The sequence below is a fragment of the Pyricularia pennisetigena genome, chromosome 6, assembly GCF_004337985.1.
Source record: "Pyricularia pennisetigena strain Br36 chromosome 6, whole genome shotgun sequence".
NCBI lineage: Eukaryota > Fungi > Ascomycota > Sordariomycetes > Magnaporthales > Pyriculariaceae > Pyricularia > Pyricularia pennisetigena.
This window is the reverse complement of record NC_043744.1, coordinates 1,237,840-1,254,938: the sequence shown is the minus strand read 5'-3', so window position 1 is coordinate 1,254,938 and position 17,099 is coordinate 1,237,840. Positions and strand designations below refer to the sequence as shown.

Below are 17,099 nucleotides of genomic sequence, written 5' to 3'. Positions count from 1 at the left end.
ATCGCACTAGGCTTCTTGTGGCAGTTGGCAAACAAATGTCCCAGACTGATGCTGCCCAAAATGCAAATCTTTCAATTGTGTTTGTATCTGCTGCCTTCTTCCCTGCCTTCCGCAGTCTACGGCTAACGGGACAGAGTCACGACAAGAGTGGCGTCGTAAGAGTGCTGTAGCAAACATTGTTAGGCAAATGCGCCGTTTTCAATTGCACAAAAACATGGTCGGCAAGGAATGTTTGTCTCCAGATTCCCTCGCTTGCAACAAAGTGGGCCAACTTTACCGGCGTGAATGCCCGGCATTCTATATTAAGAGAGTTCCTACCCTATGAGGCTACACCGAGAAACCATACGGACAGACGTGAACTACTCCTACCATGTTCAGACAGGGGCGCATAGCCAGAGCGACTGCATAACAGGTCAGCAATGCGCAGAACACGCTGCGAGACTCATGTAGGACGGTGCAAAGCACAGGCCTGGAAGGAAACAAACGCCTCATGCGCACCGTGAGGTTTTTTTTTTAAACTTTTTAAATGTCCTTGACTGCTTGCCGGAATATTTCACGGTCCAAAGTAGCAGATATGACAAATGTGATGACAAAGACGTATTTCAATCAAAGTTTCCTTGCTCACGAGTCATCTGAAGTGTATACCCAGCCTCTGAGCGAAGATGAATTTCAAGGCTTCTTGACAAGCGATTGACTGATCAGATGAGTATAGGAAACCGGGATGGAAAAAAGAAAAGCATGCTTAAACATATTGCATGCGCTTACAGGGTTTGTTTACCGGGTAAGGCCGAGTAACAGATCCGATCCGCAATCTAATTCGTTCTAGGCTCGGGGCGTATATCTAGGTAATCGATTATGGTTTTGGGGCCTCATATCTCCGAAACCCTTAGTATCAGGGCCGACGATACGTGTCATCAACCCCCAGCTGCGACGCTAAACAGCCATGGCATGCCTGTAGAGGGCGCTGTGGTACAACTTGGTGATGGATATCACGTATATAAAGACTCCAGAAAATATTTGTTTATCAAGTTATACGTCCAGTCCGATCGTGAAGCATTGATCTGATCTTGGATAGACTTTCGCTCCTACGCGCTAAAAAAAAAAAAAGCCTATATTACAATATCTTGTTTGCTTCTTTTATTTTCTCCCTTCTGATCACAGCAAGAAAATATGGTAAGTCCGGAACCAAAGCTGGTGCAGAATTGCATACGCTAAGCCCTAACTTTTAGGCCCTCGCTACGGAAGCCCTGAAACAGCTACCAGAGGCGACAGATTGTTACCAATCGTTGGGAACAGATGCCGCTCCTTCCGTGTGGCATCCTGGCGGACACATCAACAAGACCGACTACGTAAATGGCGCAAGGAGGAAAGACGATACCATTCAAGCATTGCTGAATGTCAATCTTCCCAGCCCGACGTTGGAGGTAAGTCCACTGCAGCGAGCAGCTCTCGAAAGATTGCTCTTGACGTCCTTTGACTATGATGCTCACCACTCGTAGCCTGTTACGGCGCCTTTCGAGTATATCTGCTCCCTCAAATCCAAATATGTTCGCGAAAAGCTCATCTGCGCCCTGCACCCATGGGTCCCGATCGCTCGCCCAGAGCTCGAACTTGTCATGTCCCTGGTAGCGGACATACATAACACGTCGTTGATGTGAGTAAAGCCGACACCTCTTGAACGCTTGCGGGTCTTGTTTATCAGCATTCTGACGGCCAGGCTTTACTTTGTTCCAGGCTGGACGATATCCAAGATTGTTCTACGCTTCGTCGCTCGAGTCCAGCTACGCACACCGTTTTTGGCACACCGCAGACGATCAACTCGGCTGTTTACCAGACTGTCGATACGATACAGAGAGCTGCAAATAGCAGAAATCCGCAGCTGGTGGAGGTGGTGACAGGTAAGGTACCAGTCCTGGCTTTCATATATTTGCCCGTGCTAACGCTATATTTAGAGGGAATGAAGGAATTGTTGGTCGGGCAGGGTCTCGATCTGGTCTGGACATCGGAAGTTGTAATCCCATCTCTGGAAGAATACCTGCAAATGATTGACGGAAGTAAGAATGTTCTGGAGGCTCCCGAATCGGCCAGTTTTGTTTTATGCCACTTTACTAACAAACATGTCAGAAACGGGAGCCTTGTTCCTGATGGTCGTCAGGCTGATGAGCACCTTTTTGCCCGCGTCGGCTCCCAAGGCGCCGTTACACAGACTCATGTTGCTGCTCGGGCGATATTTCCAGATCCGGGACGACTATGTGAACCTAACGTCGACTCAGGTAAGAAACCACGGACTCCTCCCGCGGGACCGTTTGCCATATTTGTGCAGCACAAGTCGTGCTGACATGTACAAAATTCCAACCCGACCCTGTATAGTACACCGATTCCCGAGGCTTCTGCACCGACCTGGACGAGGGCAAATGCAGCTTCATGATACTGCACGCCATGAACAGCGCCCAACCCTCGGCACGGAATCTGCTCAGAAACCTGCTCCTGCAGACGCGGAGGGCGGGCTGCGCCGGGGAGCGCCACAAGGAGCTGATGTTTTCCATCATCAAAGAGTCCGGGTCGCTCGAATACGCGGCCGAGATGCTCGGCGAGATGGAAAAGTCTCTTTTTGCCGAGCTCGAGAGCATAGAAACGGCTACGGGGGTCAAGAACCCAGTGTTGAGGGAACTGTTTGATGCTCTGCGGGCCTGAGTTATCATTTTCTGGGTTTTTGTTTTTGGTGTTTTTGACGAGAAAAATACGGGCACCGAGGTTGTGCAAAGGGATGTTATTGCCAGAGATCTGAGTTTGGGACAGAATTTATCCAAAGGTGGCGGCGTTGCACGCTGACCACGTTGTTTCGATGGTTGTGGTGCTTTACCAGCAGAATGAGGAGTGAATACTGGCCCACACGACTTTTTTGTTCAAACCCACTATAGACGCGTATTGATGAATCTTTTCTTATTGCGCCTATTTTCAACTGTCTTTGACTTTCGAGTCACTTTGGCATTCCCTTTTTCACTCAAAATACTAGTCAACCTATCCCATAGCTCCAGGGTAGTTGACGGTAAGAAAACAAACAACATCGTCGCTAGAATTACTAGGACACCCGCAGCAGCCGTTTACTTTCGGGCTTAAATGATTTTTTGCGACATTTGGGCTTGGGAGGCAAGGGCCGCAAGGTATACAACCGAACATTTGACTATTCTTTTTTTTTTTTTTTTTTTTTTTTTTTGCAAATTTCTCTGATTGTGGGAGCTTAGGACCAAAATCTTGAACAGCAACAGTAATGCCGGATAAAAGTCCCGGGACAACAGAAACGTCAAGGGCAAGGATGGCACACAGAGGAGATTGATTGATATAACACACCATGGACTTGAAGTGCCAGCATAGTTGGCAGTATCAGTATGTGTTAGGAGAAGGCAGCAGCTCCTGAGGCGCGCCTGTTATCTGTGCATGGCGCAATCCAAAGAAGAATAATATATACAGCCATAACGCAACTATAGGCTATGGCAGAGTCTGGATACTGCCGGCTACTTTCAAGAGTGACTTTCAACTTGGCGGAATATGCGTTGTTTGACTGGCGATTTCAGCGATTGCGCGCCACATCGCTTATCACCAAGATGATGAAGCTCATGTCTCTAACACTCGCATTCCTAGCTATAAAATTCATGTAAAAGTTTTCATCCTCTCCAGGCTCTGACCGCGGGCTCGTCTCTCTGAGCTTGCGCATGAGCAGTTTCACCCCTGGCACTCCCTCGAGCTCATCTGCCCGAAAGGAGCAATTCTCTCCGGGAAAGCAGCTCTCCATGGGCACCTGGTCCAGCTTGCGCCGGAAAGGGCCGGTGTTGCGCAGGATGAGGATCAATGACAGATCAGGCGCCGAGCTTCTGACTGCAGCAAGGCGTGCCAAGACGCTCTGGATGTGGTTGAGCGCCGGCGGCGGGCCGGGCTGGTCATAGGGCTCAAGGTTGGCGGCGAATATCATGGCGGTGGCGGCCGAGAGCTGCCTTTGGCTGGCCTGCGAGGCGCCCAGATCTAGGATCCTGAGCGGGGGAGCATCCGGTCCCGTGTAGGTGAATGAGCGCCGGTCGGGGATGTCTTCTCTCTGGAGGGCCCATTGTGGATCAAAGTTCACCGAGGGGTCGAGAATATGGGCAGTGTCGGCATCCGTATGGCCCAGGGCCAGGACCGAGAGGGCTTGTTCTGGTGTGGTCGGGAAGCGCTCCTCGTCGCTTGCTTTCCTCCATCGGAGGAGACGATCGATGAGTTTCATGGATCTTTGTTTTCTGATGCTAGTTTAGCGAGTATGAATTTGGGGTGCTCCGCTTGCACGCCTTGGTTTGCCGTGTTTGTCGTGTTTGTGTCCTTTTTATTTTATTTTATTTTTTTTTTTGTTTATTGCCAGGGCCATGTTCCTTTCTGCACCAATGACCAAGGATAGTCCGCCACCCATCTTGGCGCATTGAGCTGAGATACCCTCCACTTTCAGCCGCAGCTCTGGCTCACAGGATGTATCCCAGCGGGGGACTTGGGGCATCTACTGTTCTGTCCAATTGATTGCCGCTGTTATCTGTTAGCCTGGAGGGTTTGCAGCATCCAGGCTGTGGTTTGTTTGTTCGCTTGGCATCAAACCAGTCGCAAGGCAGCATACTTGGAAATACCCTGCCTTTCCCTCAAATACTGTGCTTTTGTGCTTCCTAATTTACTTTTTTTCCCGAAGCATCTCTCAGCGACATCTATTGTCTATACCATGAAAATATCACCATCTTCTTTTTTACCAACGCCCATTCCATAAGTGTAATGATAACCCGGCTCGTAAAAGCAGTGATATTTGGTAAATGTCGGCCCATGGGCCCCCGTTCGCGAGTTTTGGGATGCCTTACGTGAAAGTATGGTATTTCAAATGCACTAAATATCTTTTCCCAAGAACTTCCCCGACTACTGATGATTCAAACTTTCAGAAGCTTCGCTTTTTAACTCAGATCAAACCAAATGTGATATCAAGCTCTTATAAGCATGCCGATGTCCGAGCCTGGAATATAAGCAAGCTTGGCGATATCATTTATGTGGCGCCCATTTCCAGGCGCTCAGGGCACTCAACAATGCTAACCTCGCTCATTATGGGGTTGTCTAACGCGCTCAGGTTTGCACGCTATTCCGGTCCATGGTATGGCGCTGGCCGTATGACTCTGTTTGGAGCTTTGCTGATCAACGTCTGGGATATCGATCAAACGGATCTCCCCCAAGTCAAGGCTCGGCCAAGATCCTACTGTCAAACACAGGAAAGTGAAATGGGTTCGGCCACCAAAGACACTTTCCTTGTTAAGCTGCTAGCATTCTCACGAGTCACAATCTAGATGTGCACCTCAACCTTTGCAGTTCCAAACTCCAAACGCTAAGACAGGATGCTGATGATCCCCAAGTCGTAAACTAACACAACAATCAGGATATGGTGGCATCACCTTGGTTTCAGAAACTGTTTTCAAATAGTCGACTGGTGCAGCTAGGCTTCACGAGGTCATAAAATCAAATCGGTGCTCAGCACCCCAAACCCTCGGGCCTCCTCAAGTAGATTCTTCACTTCATTGCTGTACAAACCACAAAACTAGAACCGCATATACCACCAACCTGCCCTCGATAGGTCATGGCATTAATGCAAATGATCGCGACGGCTTCGCCCCCTTTTTTGTACGCAGCGGCGACTAACAGTATTACTGCTTTTGTCCTGCTCTTAGAGGCAGATGCTAGAATAAGTTTCGACAAGAATCCCATCAGGGATGGTTATCTAAAGCGCAATCATCCGCGTAGATGCAAAGACTGTGGTTATTATCATTAAAATCTTGCCACGCCTGCCAAAGCAGAAGCCCGCGTCGTTCTGCGCCGACCAGACTGCAATCGCAGTTGTGGCCTGCAGGGGAAAAAAGAGGGCAATATTGGCTCGAGGCCGGGCGCTTCCTAATCTTTTGGCCAGTATGAGTGAGATCAACATCATTGCCTGAGTTGAGGGACACAGAGACTGTACACTGATGCACCTTGCCACTTTCCGGAGAGCAGCGCGAGATACGGAGTTTTGTTCTTTAACAAGCGAGATGACGACGGTTGCACCCATCCAATCTATGCCTGCAGACGAGGGGATGCGGATGTTGTTGAGTTTGCTGTTTAAACACGGGGCAGACCCGAACAAGAGAGACAGATGGGGTTGTTAGGCAATTTATCGTCTTTTGGGCCGTGGAATTTACAACTGTTCGATGTGTCGGTCGTTGCTGGCAGTCCATTCCAGATGATGATGAAGCTTTTGCTCCTAAGTTCTGGCAACCCGTTGGCTTCAGACACATGTCAATACGCCTGCTCACCCGGCAGGTGTACTCTCCGAACAGAAACCGATTCAACTTTTAGAGAGCCCCCTGGTGCCTCTCGATAGATTCGAACCATCGTTGATATGATCTCTTGAATGGGTGATCGTGGTCTTGGGCCGACTGCCACAAAACAAGTGCTGCTTTTTTTTTGATCCGTCGCACCTATTTTGACGATTTGGGTCTTGGCGATACATGCTGCAGGCGATAAAAAAGCTTTTCTATGGGCTGGGGACGTAATTGCTGGGCAAGTTTGAGGGCTAAAAATTTTCAAAACAATTGCGGCCCAAGGTATAAATAGTGAGTCAAGCATTGGCTGCGTATGGAATCTCTGTCTGACAGCTCCCTGTATGAGCTGCTTGAAATCTAGGTAGGGATCTTTGCCGTTCTTTCGCGCCAAGCAAAAACAGGGTCGCAAACACACCAATTACCCTAAATATATCAAATTCTGAGGGAAAAAAGAAAAAAAAAAAAAAAAACAAGAAGATTAAAAAATGGCGCCCCGCATTTTGGGTAGAATACACAAACCGCGTGAGGGTCCAAAAGCTAGGCCGCCCATTGACTATTCGGAATAGGAGCTACAGGAGATGAGCTGCCTCCGTGCACGAGATCAGCCGGCAAACGGCGGGAATCGAAGCAGTGGCCCAGCAGCTGATGAAGGTCGCCTCGGATCAAACAGACCTGGATGAAACGGGGGCGGGAAGCTTTCGGACAACGTTCGACTTCTAGACTTTTGCGAAGAAAACTCGGAATTCCTGTGGAAGTGACAGGATTATCTATCAAGCGCTTCGTCTAATTCTGACTTGGTCGGGTTTATTTTGAAGGCCTCCTATTATATCGCATCAAATTGCACTGGTCTTACTGCCCTATCAGGCAAGCCGACCGGGAGATCTGTAACCACCACAAAAGGGGAGGGTAGGGATTTGGTGATGGGTGATCTGGTACTTTACTGTAGGAGATGCGGCCCTTTGGGGAAATTTAAGCGTAATCTACAGAAACGCTTGCATTGATGCTGCCATGTCGCTAATCTTGTTTTGCGACATGGTGACATGGTGACAACATTTCCCCCAGGAATTAATGTTTCTTGGAGGCGGGCGCGGGCACCGCACGCCGGGGCACTGAGCGTGCGCCTCCGACGGCGTCTATATTAGAAATAGAAAGCTAGATTTCGAGCCCCAGTTTCCAGTTTTACACGTCTTCTCCGAACTTCATCCCAATGCGGTGTCGTCCCAGTCAGGCACGGGACGTGAGTAAACGGGATCTGCAGAGTTAAAAACGGACGGGGGGCCGATTATGGCTGGCTGGATAGCTCTTGATGACTCGCATCCTCTCTCTCTCTCTCTCTCTCTCTCTCTTTTTTTTATTTTCCTTTTTCTTCGTGCGCCGTTTCAACGTCAGGCATAGTCTTGGCGGGATATTTTCAGCGTTCAGGGGATAAGCGAGTGGATCAGCTGGGCTGTCAACTTCACGCGCGCCTTGTTTCGATTTGTTCTGTTTTGGCGTGAGTTTGGCAGGTCGGGCCCCACCGTTTGCTCCAAAGACGGATGGGTTGCCATCTGACAAATAGTTAAAAATATTCGGAGATTGTAACAGTCCATCGACATCTATGCTGCATCCCCTGCTCGTTTCAAACATCTGATCTCGTGAATTAACGACATCCCCTGTTTTGGGTCATGAAATCAACTTTACAATAGGTCGTGATTTTTTATAAAAGCCTTCGTTTGGCTTGTCTTTGTGGAATGGACTTGGTATCTTCTGCCTCAGCTTCAGGGCTTCCCACCATCGTTCTTACTACCCAAACTCCCTACGAGGATACATTCTCTGTACATTGATTTCTGTTTTTTTCTTTTCTTTTCTTTTCGACAGTCTCTCCTTAACAAGTCGACCGGATCAACCAAAAACAACCGACAAAAAAAAACCCCTCCCCACCCTAAAGATGAAGTACTTCAGCTTGATCATCGCCGCTTCGTCGGTGCTGCCTAGTCTTACGAGCGCCCACTACTTGTTCCCCCACATGATTTACAAGGGCCAGAAAACCAAAGACTATGAGTATGTGCGCGAGCACGACAACGGGTTCCAGCCGTCCTGGAACAATGGTGAAATCCTCAAGTCCAACGACCTCCGATGCAACAAGGGCTCCGAAAAGCACGCCAGCAAGCCAAAGGCGGCCAAGGTCAAGGCCGGCGAGGACGTTATCGGCTTCGCCACCAACATCGGTCTGAAGCTCGGCCACCCAGGTCCTATCACGGTATGTAGTCTGGTCTCGGGTCTTGAAGTGTTTCTCTTTGGTCGATTCGTATCCTAATAGTTGGATTCTTTTGTTTCAGATCATGATGAGCAAAGCCCCAACAGGCAACGTCGCAGAGTACATGGGCGATGATAAGTGGTTTACCGTCTACCAGTAAGAATATCTCCACATTATTTTATAACCCTTGTAGTCCGTGGATATGACGAGAAATGCAGCACTGACACTCTCCAACCCAAAAAAAGGTTGACCACCACAACTCCCTGGAACGGAACCGACCAGGGCTGGCTGTCTTGGAACCAGAATCAGTTCACCTTCAAGCTGCCCCTCGAGATCCCCAAGGGCCAGTACCTGATGCGCATCGAGCACATGGCCGTTCACAATCCCTACAAGGCCAAGGAGTTCTACATGCAGTGCGCCCACCTCGACGTCGAGTCCGACTACAACGGCACCCCTCCCGGCCCCACTTACGAGATCCCCGGCGGGCTCACCATGCAGTCTCCCGCCATTCAGCTGGACAGCTGGGCGGACAAGAAAACCCTGACGAAGGCCCCCCGGCCCTGGTCCGACAAGCTGTGGCCCAACGATGACCAGTTCAACAAGATCATCTAAGTTCGTTCTCCTTGCTTGAGAGCGTTGGACTCCTGGGGGTTTTTTTTTTCCTTCAAGGATGAGGCGTGAAATTTCCTTTTTTTTTCGCTTTCGATGGGCAGGTCCATGATGCGTTGACCAGGGAACGGCGGGTCTGAGGAATGGATTGCTACTGGAAAGTTTTCCACTTGGCAGGGTTGATCAACGCTAGTTTCGTTTTTTTTTTGTGTGTGTGTGTGTGTGTGTGTGAGAACCGGCTGGGAGGGCAAAGCCCAAGTCATTCCGGGGTTGGAGGATTTGCAAAGGTCTGGACAGGAGCGGGAATTCTTGTACATAGAAGTCATATGTGATCACGGTATAAGGATGTTTTTCAGAGCAAACAGGTCTTTCTTTTAGTGATTGAGCTGGGGCTGGTCCTACAGTTTTCTGAAGGGACGCCAAACTACCTTGGAGAATTTTCTGCTGTTATTTGAATTTCGTGTTTTAATTTGCAAGCATGCAAGCAATAACACATCGTAGGCGATAGGGAGGGATTATGCTGGTAGTGAGTCAGATCATAGATCGTCATGTTAAACGCAATTATTGATACACTTTTTGTTGCAAAAACCAAGAATGGCAACAGCAGCATTGAAAGCCCTGCCGAAAGAGAAAACTAATTTTGGTCTCAATAGTCGGTATAATACCCAAAAAGCTCAGCTTGGCGGCGGTCGGAAGACAGGTCGCACATGCAGGCAAAGACATAGGCATGGGCAGAAGGCCGCGCCGGGATGAAGTAGGCTATGATCTCACTCAAGTTGAAGGTCTTGACGATCTCTTGTGGCGAAAGTTATTAATGGACAGTGCTCATCGACGAGTTCTTTCTCATGGTCTATTTTCTACGGCCCAGACTTACATACGAGAAAAAAAAATCCCCGAAGCTTTGAGCTGTGACCAAGATGAGGTGCATGGGGCAAAGACCCAGGTAAAGGGAACCTTGACGGCCCCCTTGACCCCATCCCAGATTTCACCGATGCCCTCATCCCTGCCTTTGTTGGAGTAGAGCACGCGATGCGTCAACTCATTCCCCTCCAGTAAGGATGCCCGACACCTTTTCATACACGGTGAAGACTATCCCACCACTCAGTACCAACCGACCCAACCTCATTGTGCTGCCGCTCCACAGACCCCTGACGCCACTGGAGGAGATGACGCTTTTGAATGCTTCCAGAGTCCCGGCGCCGCGCGCGGACTGGGACCTGGTCTTGACGGTGTCGAAGGGCTGTGTCGCATAGACCGTGATGGTACCAGCAATGGCCCCCGAGCCGAAGGTGACGGCGCTGTTCTGCGGCAGGTCTCTCTTCTTGATCTGTTCCTTGATGATGTTGTAGGAGCCCATGCGCACGGCGGACGTGGCCGACTGCTTCATGGTGGTCGACAAGAGACCGCGGTACACCTCGACGACTCCCTGCTGCCTGATCATTACCGTCAGGGCGTGGAAGCCGCCCTTGTACTGCATCTTGCCGGACTTGGCGTCGTCGATGCTGAGTGCCGAGCATGGCAAGTAAGCGTGTTGGCGAAAGGCATAGGCCTGATGATAATTACGAGAGTCATGATGGCGTGGGATCACTTACAGTGCTGTTTTGATCCTCTCCGTAGGTGTCACAGCCACAACGCTCTCCACAGCGCCCGCGACCATGCCTGCAAGTATACCTCTAGCCGGCGATAAGTTTCCCTGCTCATCTTTGAGGACATTTTTGATAGAGTCGAACGACATGAATCGAACACCGGCTTTGGCCGTCGTGCCCTGTGAAAACGTCAGCGTCTAACAGGAGTGTACATACATGCGTGGCGACCGACTTACCAGGATCAAGGTTGAGCAACCAGTGTAGATGGAGCGGAAACCATCTTGGCGAGCGACCTGAGAAAGGACTGCGAATGGATTCCTGGAGCCACTGGGCTGCAGTTGGGCCCTTGTCTTTGCAAACTCGAATGGGTACTGTGCCAATTCGTCAGCACGGAATCCTACGACGTCCCAGTGCACTGGAGGCGGCTTACTGTTGTGGCAGCTTCTACGGCACCAGCAACTCCTCCTGACGTGAGAGAAACTACAGGTGAGATCTTTTTCTTTTGCGACTGCGAGGTTTTGCCGTTTGCAATCGCAGAACGCGGTAATGTCGTCCCAGATGGGGCGGGAGCGGGTGGAGATGCTATCGGGGCGACGGGTGATGAAGACATGGCAGCAATTGATAAGGCGAGTGTCAGGAATCAAAAAGCAGAAATATGACAAGGCGACAGGGTAACTAATAGCCGCTTTACGGTTGGATATATCGTCAGGACATGACAAAAAAAAAAAAAAAAAAAAAAAAAAAGAGTTGAAGCCACGGTCGGGACGCATCTTACCCGTCCAGTTCATCTGCAACCAATCCCCTTGCTTCCCGTGTCTCTATCGGACTGACCAGGATGTCCGGTGATGCTCAGGGGGATTACAAATAATCACGTGCTTTGAGTGGGTCCTAGATCTTGACCCAGAGCCTTCTTCATCGCTGCTTGCCGCGGCATCGACAGATAACCCCACCCACTCCTTTTCCCGTGCGAAATCTCTTCCCGTCAACGGCTTTGTGTTCGCAATGCACCCGCTTTAACAGCAAATTGAATGGACTCAACACCGACGGCTCCTGGCCGTCCCCGAAGACGTGCCATAGAGGCCTGCACATTCTGTCGGAAGCGCAAGGTTTGTCACTGCTTTGCTTTGCCTGTCTTTCTCTTTCTAACGTCACGGCACGAACTCACGAGCTCACCCCAGCCAAAGTTTAAAAAAAAAGAAGAAAATCAATCTGCAATTGAAAACGGCTTGACTAAACAAATGCTAATCCTTGCCACGTCAAGATTAAATGCAATAACGATCAACCCACATGTGCCAACTGCAAAACTTACGGAAAAGACTGTGTTTACGAACCTCTGTCGGCTCCCTCCTCAACTCAACCAGTCACCCCTCTGGGCCCAGCAAGCAGTTCCGGCCACCATCGCCGAAAGCGGCGCCGAACGACGGAGCCGCCGGTACGCACAACTGGCGCTGATTCGGCCCACCAGCATGACGGGTCTGGCAGTCGGGCCCACAATGAAAACGCAACTGAGGCCCCGTCGCCAGAACCCTCGCATCAGGATGGGATTGAGCCGTCGGTCCATCAGGTTGCCGATGGGCCACGGGATCCGTTGTCCCAGTCCAAGGCCACCTCGGCCGGCCCCCAACGTCCTGGCGTGTCCCGAATGGTGCTATCCGCCAATGGCGTGTCGAGCTATCATGGACGCACCAGTACTTTGTTTGAAGAAGCTATTCATGAGCGTGCCGCCGCAGCTGAGTTGGTCCAACGGATGCCCGATGAATGGATCGAGAAGGGACTTGTTGCTGAAGCCGCGAAACAATGTATGACGTTGCCGTAGCCTTCCCCATCCCCACGCCGGCTCTATCCAGGAAGGCCCATCACTTACTGACTCCCATTTCGACCCACACAAATAGCCCAGTTAGAAGAGTTCAATTATCGCGCCGGAACGTTGGACTTTGACGGTGTGGATCCCGAACTGGGAATGCATCTCCTGTCTCTGCACTGGAACCGGCAGCACCACTCGTTCTGTATCACATACCGGCCAGCCTTCATGAGGGATATGGCCTGCGCAGGTCCGTACTTCTCCAAGATCCTTCTCAACGCCATCTATTTCGGCGCCTCCAAGTTCAGCCCCCGCCGCGAGGTCCGTCGCGACCACGATGATGTGCGCACCGCCGGCTGGCAGTTCCGAGAGCGAGTGCGTAGCCTGCTAGGAGGCGCTCTGGACCGCAGCGAGATCACGACAATCCAGGCCCTGCTGGTCATGACAAACTCGCTCTTTGCGCTGGGCGACGAGAGGAGCGCCGCCTGGCTATACGCGGGCTTGGCTTTTCGGATGATCATTGATCTGGGGATGCACGTAGACGCGCCCAATCTGGGGGGCCCTCGCAAGTTCTCGGATGAAGATGTGGAGATTAGGAGGAGGGTATTTTGGGGTGCATTCGGTAAGCAAGCACATTTCCAGCTGTCTGTCTGTCTTGTGTTCCCACTTCCCAGTCGCTATCAATAAGCCAGGGCAAGAGAAGGACTTCCATCAGTTAGCAGCTAACAATCCCACCACCCATGTTTTGTAGTGGTTGACAAGATCCAGAGTCTATACCAGGGTCGTCCCGCTACTCTCAGGGAGTCTGACACAGCCGTGCCTATCAAATTTCTAGACACATTCGAGGAACTGCAGAACTGGCAACCCTTTGCCTACTCCATGGAAAATAAGAGATACAGTGGTAGCCCAGCCTACAGTGTGACAACCTTTACCTCCTTGTGCCGCTTGTCTGTGGTCATGAGCGACATACTTAGCTGTATCTATACCGAACGAACATTTGACCATAGCGCTGTCGAGCTGTGTGCCACGCTCGAAAACCTCAACTCGAAATTGGTAGCGTGGAAGAAGGCCTTGCCAAAACACCTTGATTTTGATCCCATAGACCCCACACAAATCCCACCGCCACACGTCCTTAGTCTTCAGTAAGTTGTTGCCTCCTCCTTGCGGTCCGTCCGGCACCCTTGTCTGCTGCTGATTCGTCAGTCGCTCTCCTCTCCAGCGCCATGTATCACGTCCTCGCTATCCTCCTCCACCGCCCCTTTGTTGCCGACGGCCACCTCTACAACACCTCCCGCTCAATCTCGGTCAACTCGTTCATCATCTGCGCATCTGCAGCTGATAGCATAGCTGCCCTGCTGAGAGCGTACGACCGGGCTTTCTCGGTGCGGCATGCGCCGTATCTCATATCCTACGCGACATATGTCGCCGCCACCATCCATGTGCGCATCGCCGCCAAGCGCAGCACCGACTCGAAGGCCCGGGAGAACCTGGAAACCTGCCTGGGTGTGTTTAGGGACAACCAAAAGACGAACTGGGCTGTGAGGAGGGCCAACGCCATCGTTGAAAGCCTGATTAAGCGACTCGGAGTCGACCTCGCTGATCCCAGGGGCGAGTCCAGCAGCGTCTCGCGAAGCCAACGCCGGTCAAGCCTGGCAGGTCCTGGTGTTCCAAGCACCCAGGTCACAGTCGGCTCAGCAAACCACGGCGAGACGGTGCAGCACTTCCGGCACCAGGGCCATCAAGGACTGAACTTTTCCGACGATGCATCTCCCTCGACAGGCTGGTCGGACATTGACGGCATAATCCAAAGTTTTGTTCGAGGTCAGGACAACAACAACGCTGAAGATGCGATGGGCCGTCCTGGCCCAGTTGAGGACCAGCCGGTGCAATATAGACCGCCAGCGGCTGCGACGTCAGGAGGGGTGATGGGCTTCACTGGTGCGGAGCCAAGTCTCCCTTCCACGGATGCGCGATATGGTACCGACGGACCCTCAGCCACCTGGGTGGGATTGTTTCCCGATGGGGCTGCAGTCTCTGGAGCCGCAACATCTTTCGATGATCTGCTTTTTGGCTTCAACGGGTCCGCATTGGACAGTTCTTTTGCTTAGAGTTGTCCGTGTCCTGGAGGGCCATGACAATGACATTTGTGGGGCTCGTCTACGAGTCAGAGTTGTTCCCGCGGGAATATGCAGCAAGCAATCAACACCCGCGGGACGGATACCACCCCCCTGAGTGGAGTTTGACGCGGTTAATGATAACTTTGATTTGTGTCCACGCAAGATGCTGCACATCGAAGATGCCCAAAAATGTCTTTGTTTGTGCACTTATTGACTGATTATAAGTACCCAGGAAGTACATTCGCTAACATTTTTGTCACTAAAGCAATACATTCAGCACTGAAAAGCAGATCATGCACTCAATTACGTGGCATATCCTATCCCCTAGATGACCTTTCTTGATATTAACCTTCCCGCATCTTCTCCCTCCCCAAGCTATCGTTCATAGTCTTTATCAGACATACAATAACAAAGCGTCATCTCCATCAGGTGGCGCATGTGACACCCTTCCCGTCATCCTACAGCTGCCGCCCTCTTTCCTCTTCAAACATGGCCGTGACCCCACATCGCAGGGTGCGCCGCTCCATACCGGCCGTGCTGATGCGCGCCGGGACCTCCAAGGGTCTCTTCCTACACCGAAAGGACCTCCCGGCCTCGGAGTCAGAATGGGCCGCCCCTCTCCTGGCCGCCATGGGCTCAAAGTACGACGACGCGCGCCAGATCGACGGCGTCGGCGGCGCCAGCAGCGTCACCTCAAAAGTCGCCGTCGTCGCGCCCTCCTGCCGGCCGGGCGTCGACGTTGACTACACCTTTGTTCAGGTTGCCGTCGGCAAGGAGAACATCGACCTGACGGGCAACTGCGGCAACATGTGCGCAGGCGTGGGCCCGTTTGCCATCCACGAGGGCCTGGTCGTCCCGCCGCCGGGCGTGCAGTTTGTCGACGTGTGCATCTTCAACACAAACACCGAGAGGCTCATCATCGACACGGTAGAGGTCGACGAGGACGGCTGCGTGGTCGAGGACGGCGCCTTCCACATCCCGGGCGTCAAGAGCCCCGGCAGCGAGATCAGAGTCGCTTTCGTCGAGCCCGCCGGCAGCATGACCGGCAGGCTGTTTCCCAGCGGCCGGCGGATCGAGAGCATGCAGGTTGGCGAGGTGGCCGGCCTGCCGGCTTTCGCGGTCGACATGACGCTCATCGACGCGGCGAACCCGTTTATTCTCGTCGACTTCGAGACGCTCCCGGGGCAGGTGCAGACGCGGCCGCGGGACTCGCCGCTCGCGCTCGAGGTGGCCGAGGCCCTTCGTCGGCGCGGCGCGGTCCTCATGGGCCTGGCTGACAGCGTAGAGGCCGCCGGGCTGGTGCGCGGCACGCCAAAGCTGGCGTACGTGTCCGCGCCGCCGCCGTCCGCCGACAGCCTCGGTGGCACGACAACAGACGACTTGCCGACAGCCACTTCACCGGATTTAGTGGTCTGCGCGTACAGCATGGGCAAGCCACACCCCAGCCTGCAGCTTACAGGCGGCGTGTGTCTGGCCAGTGCCGTCGCGGTCGAGGGCACGGTCGCGCACCGGCTTTCCCAAATATCCAAGAAGGGCAAGGCGCCGTTACCTCACGGCCTGCCTCCGACTCCAGAGAGGACACCGAGCCCGCCGGCGGCCGCGCAGGGCATCGTCAAGCGGCAGATCCGGGTTCATCACGGCAGCGGCGTCATGGAGGTGGAGACGTGGACTCGCTCCGACGCCGAGCAGGGACTCGCGATAGATAGGTGCATCGTCTCGAGGACGGCGAGGAGGTTGTTTGAGGGCAAGGTTCTGTATCATATGTCATGACTAGGGTATAAATCGAGCGTCTGCATATTGAACATCTACCAGATAATTTGTCTAGGGGGTTTACTATGGCTGCTGAGCTCTCACTTTCAGATTGTCTCAACATCCTCGAGGGAGCATGTTAGTGCAGACCGTCGACAGATGCTCCGAGTGCGGCGGCGGTTTGGAGCTGAGATTTGTAGTCTCTGGAGCAGCCTCAGTGCCAGACCCAGTTCTCTGTCTTGGCTTCTGCAATCTCTGTTGGGATGTCATGTACTGCCTTGGGAGACAATAACCAAGAAGCGGCGTTTACACGCCCTGTTATTTGATGACAGCTTCCCCAAGAGACACCTTGGCATGTTTAGGCTTCTCAGTAGTACATATAAGTCGGCAATGCAACATCATATACATCGATATAAAGCATAGTTTTTTCCTAGCTCGTTTGCGCCATCTGCAAAGTTTTGGTCGAGTCGAGGACTGGTGTGGCCGATACGGGAATCATGCCCGAGTTCGGGGTCCGCGGCAATTTGCTGGCCAGGATCCAGAAAGCTGCGGCATTGTTGCGAAGCGACTGCGCTTTGTCAAGAAATAATACGCCAAATTTCATATTGACATCTTGGTCCATGAGGTTGTTGATGATAAAGTATTTCGCCCTCA

The 17,099-nt window shown here is 52.1% G+C and overlaps 6 protein-coding genes across 6 annotated transcripts; 4 read left to right on the top strand and 2 right to left on the bottom strand.

The window, feature by feature from the left end:
* Positions 1-1,229: 1,229 nt before the first annotated feature.
* PpBr36_04217 (uncharacterized protein) lies at positions 1,230-2,694 on the top strand (the record flags this gene model as incomplete). Its single annotated transcript, XM_029891380.1, has 6 exons — positions 1,230-1,424; positions 1,500-1,654; positions 1,735-1,898; positions 1,953-2,054; positions 2,125-2,273; positions 2,371-2,694. Coding segments are annotated over 6 exons (1,089 nt in total), but the record flags the coding sequence as incomplete, so codon positions are not given.
* Positions 2,695-3,571: 877 nt separating this feature from the next.
* PpBr36_04216 (uncharacterized protein) lies at positions 3,572-4,258 on the bottom strand (the record flags this gene model as incomplete). Its single annotated transcript, XM_029891379.1, has 1 exon — positions 3,572-4,258. The coding sequence occupies one exon, from the start codon at positions 4,256-4,258 to the stop codon at positions 3,572-3,574; it is 687 nt and encodes a 228-aa protein (XP_029750209.1).
* A 4,016-nt stretch (positions 4,259-8,274) lies between these two features.
* Positions 8,275-9,195, top strand: PpBr36_04215 (uncharacterized protein; the record flags this gene model as incomplete). Its single annotated transcript, XM_029891378.1, has 3 exons — positions 8,275-8,586; positions 8,666-8,739; positions 8,829-9,195. 3 exons carry the CDS (start codon positions 8,275-8,277, stop codon positions 9,193-9,195), a joined length of 753 nt encoding a protein of 250 aa, XP_029750210.1.
* Positions 9,196-10,231: 1,036 nt separating this feature from the next.
* PpBr36_04213 (uncharacterized protein) lies at positions 10,232-11,388 on the bottom strand (the record flags this gene model as incomplete). The annotated part of the gene is made up of 4 exons (XM_029891377.1): positions 10,232-10,694; positions 10,785-10,957; positions 11,015-11,149; positions 11,209-11,388. 4 exons carry the CDS (start codon positions 11,386-11,388, stop codon positions 10,232-10,234), a joined length of 951 nt encoding a protein of 316 aa, XP_029750204.1.
* Positions 11,389-11,806: 418 nt separating this feature from the next.
* On the top strand, positions 11,807-14,687 carry PpBr36_04212 (uncharacterized protein; the record flags this gene model as incomplete). The annotated part of the gene is made up of 5 exons (XM_029891376.1): positions 11,807-11,884; positions 12,040-12,577; positions 12,671-13,201; positions 13,331-13,721; positions 13,799-14,687. 5 exons carry the CDS (start codon positions 11,807-11,809, stop codon positions 14,685-14,687), a joined length of 2,427 nt encoding a protein of 808 aa, XP_029750205.1.
* Positions 14,688-15,185: 498 nt separating this feature from the next.
* Positions 15,186-16,466, top strand: PpBr36_04211 (uncharacterized protein; the record flags this gene model as incomplete). The annotated part of the gene is made up of 1 exon (XM_029891375.1): positions 15,186-16,466. The coding sequence occupies one exon, from the start codon at positions 15,186-15,188 to the stop codon at positions 16,464-16,466; it is 1,281 nt and encodes a 426-aa protein (XP_029750206.1).
* Positions 16,467-17,099: the final 633 nt, after the last annotated feature.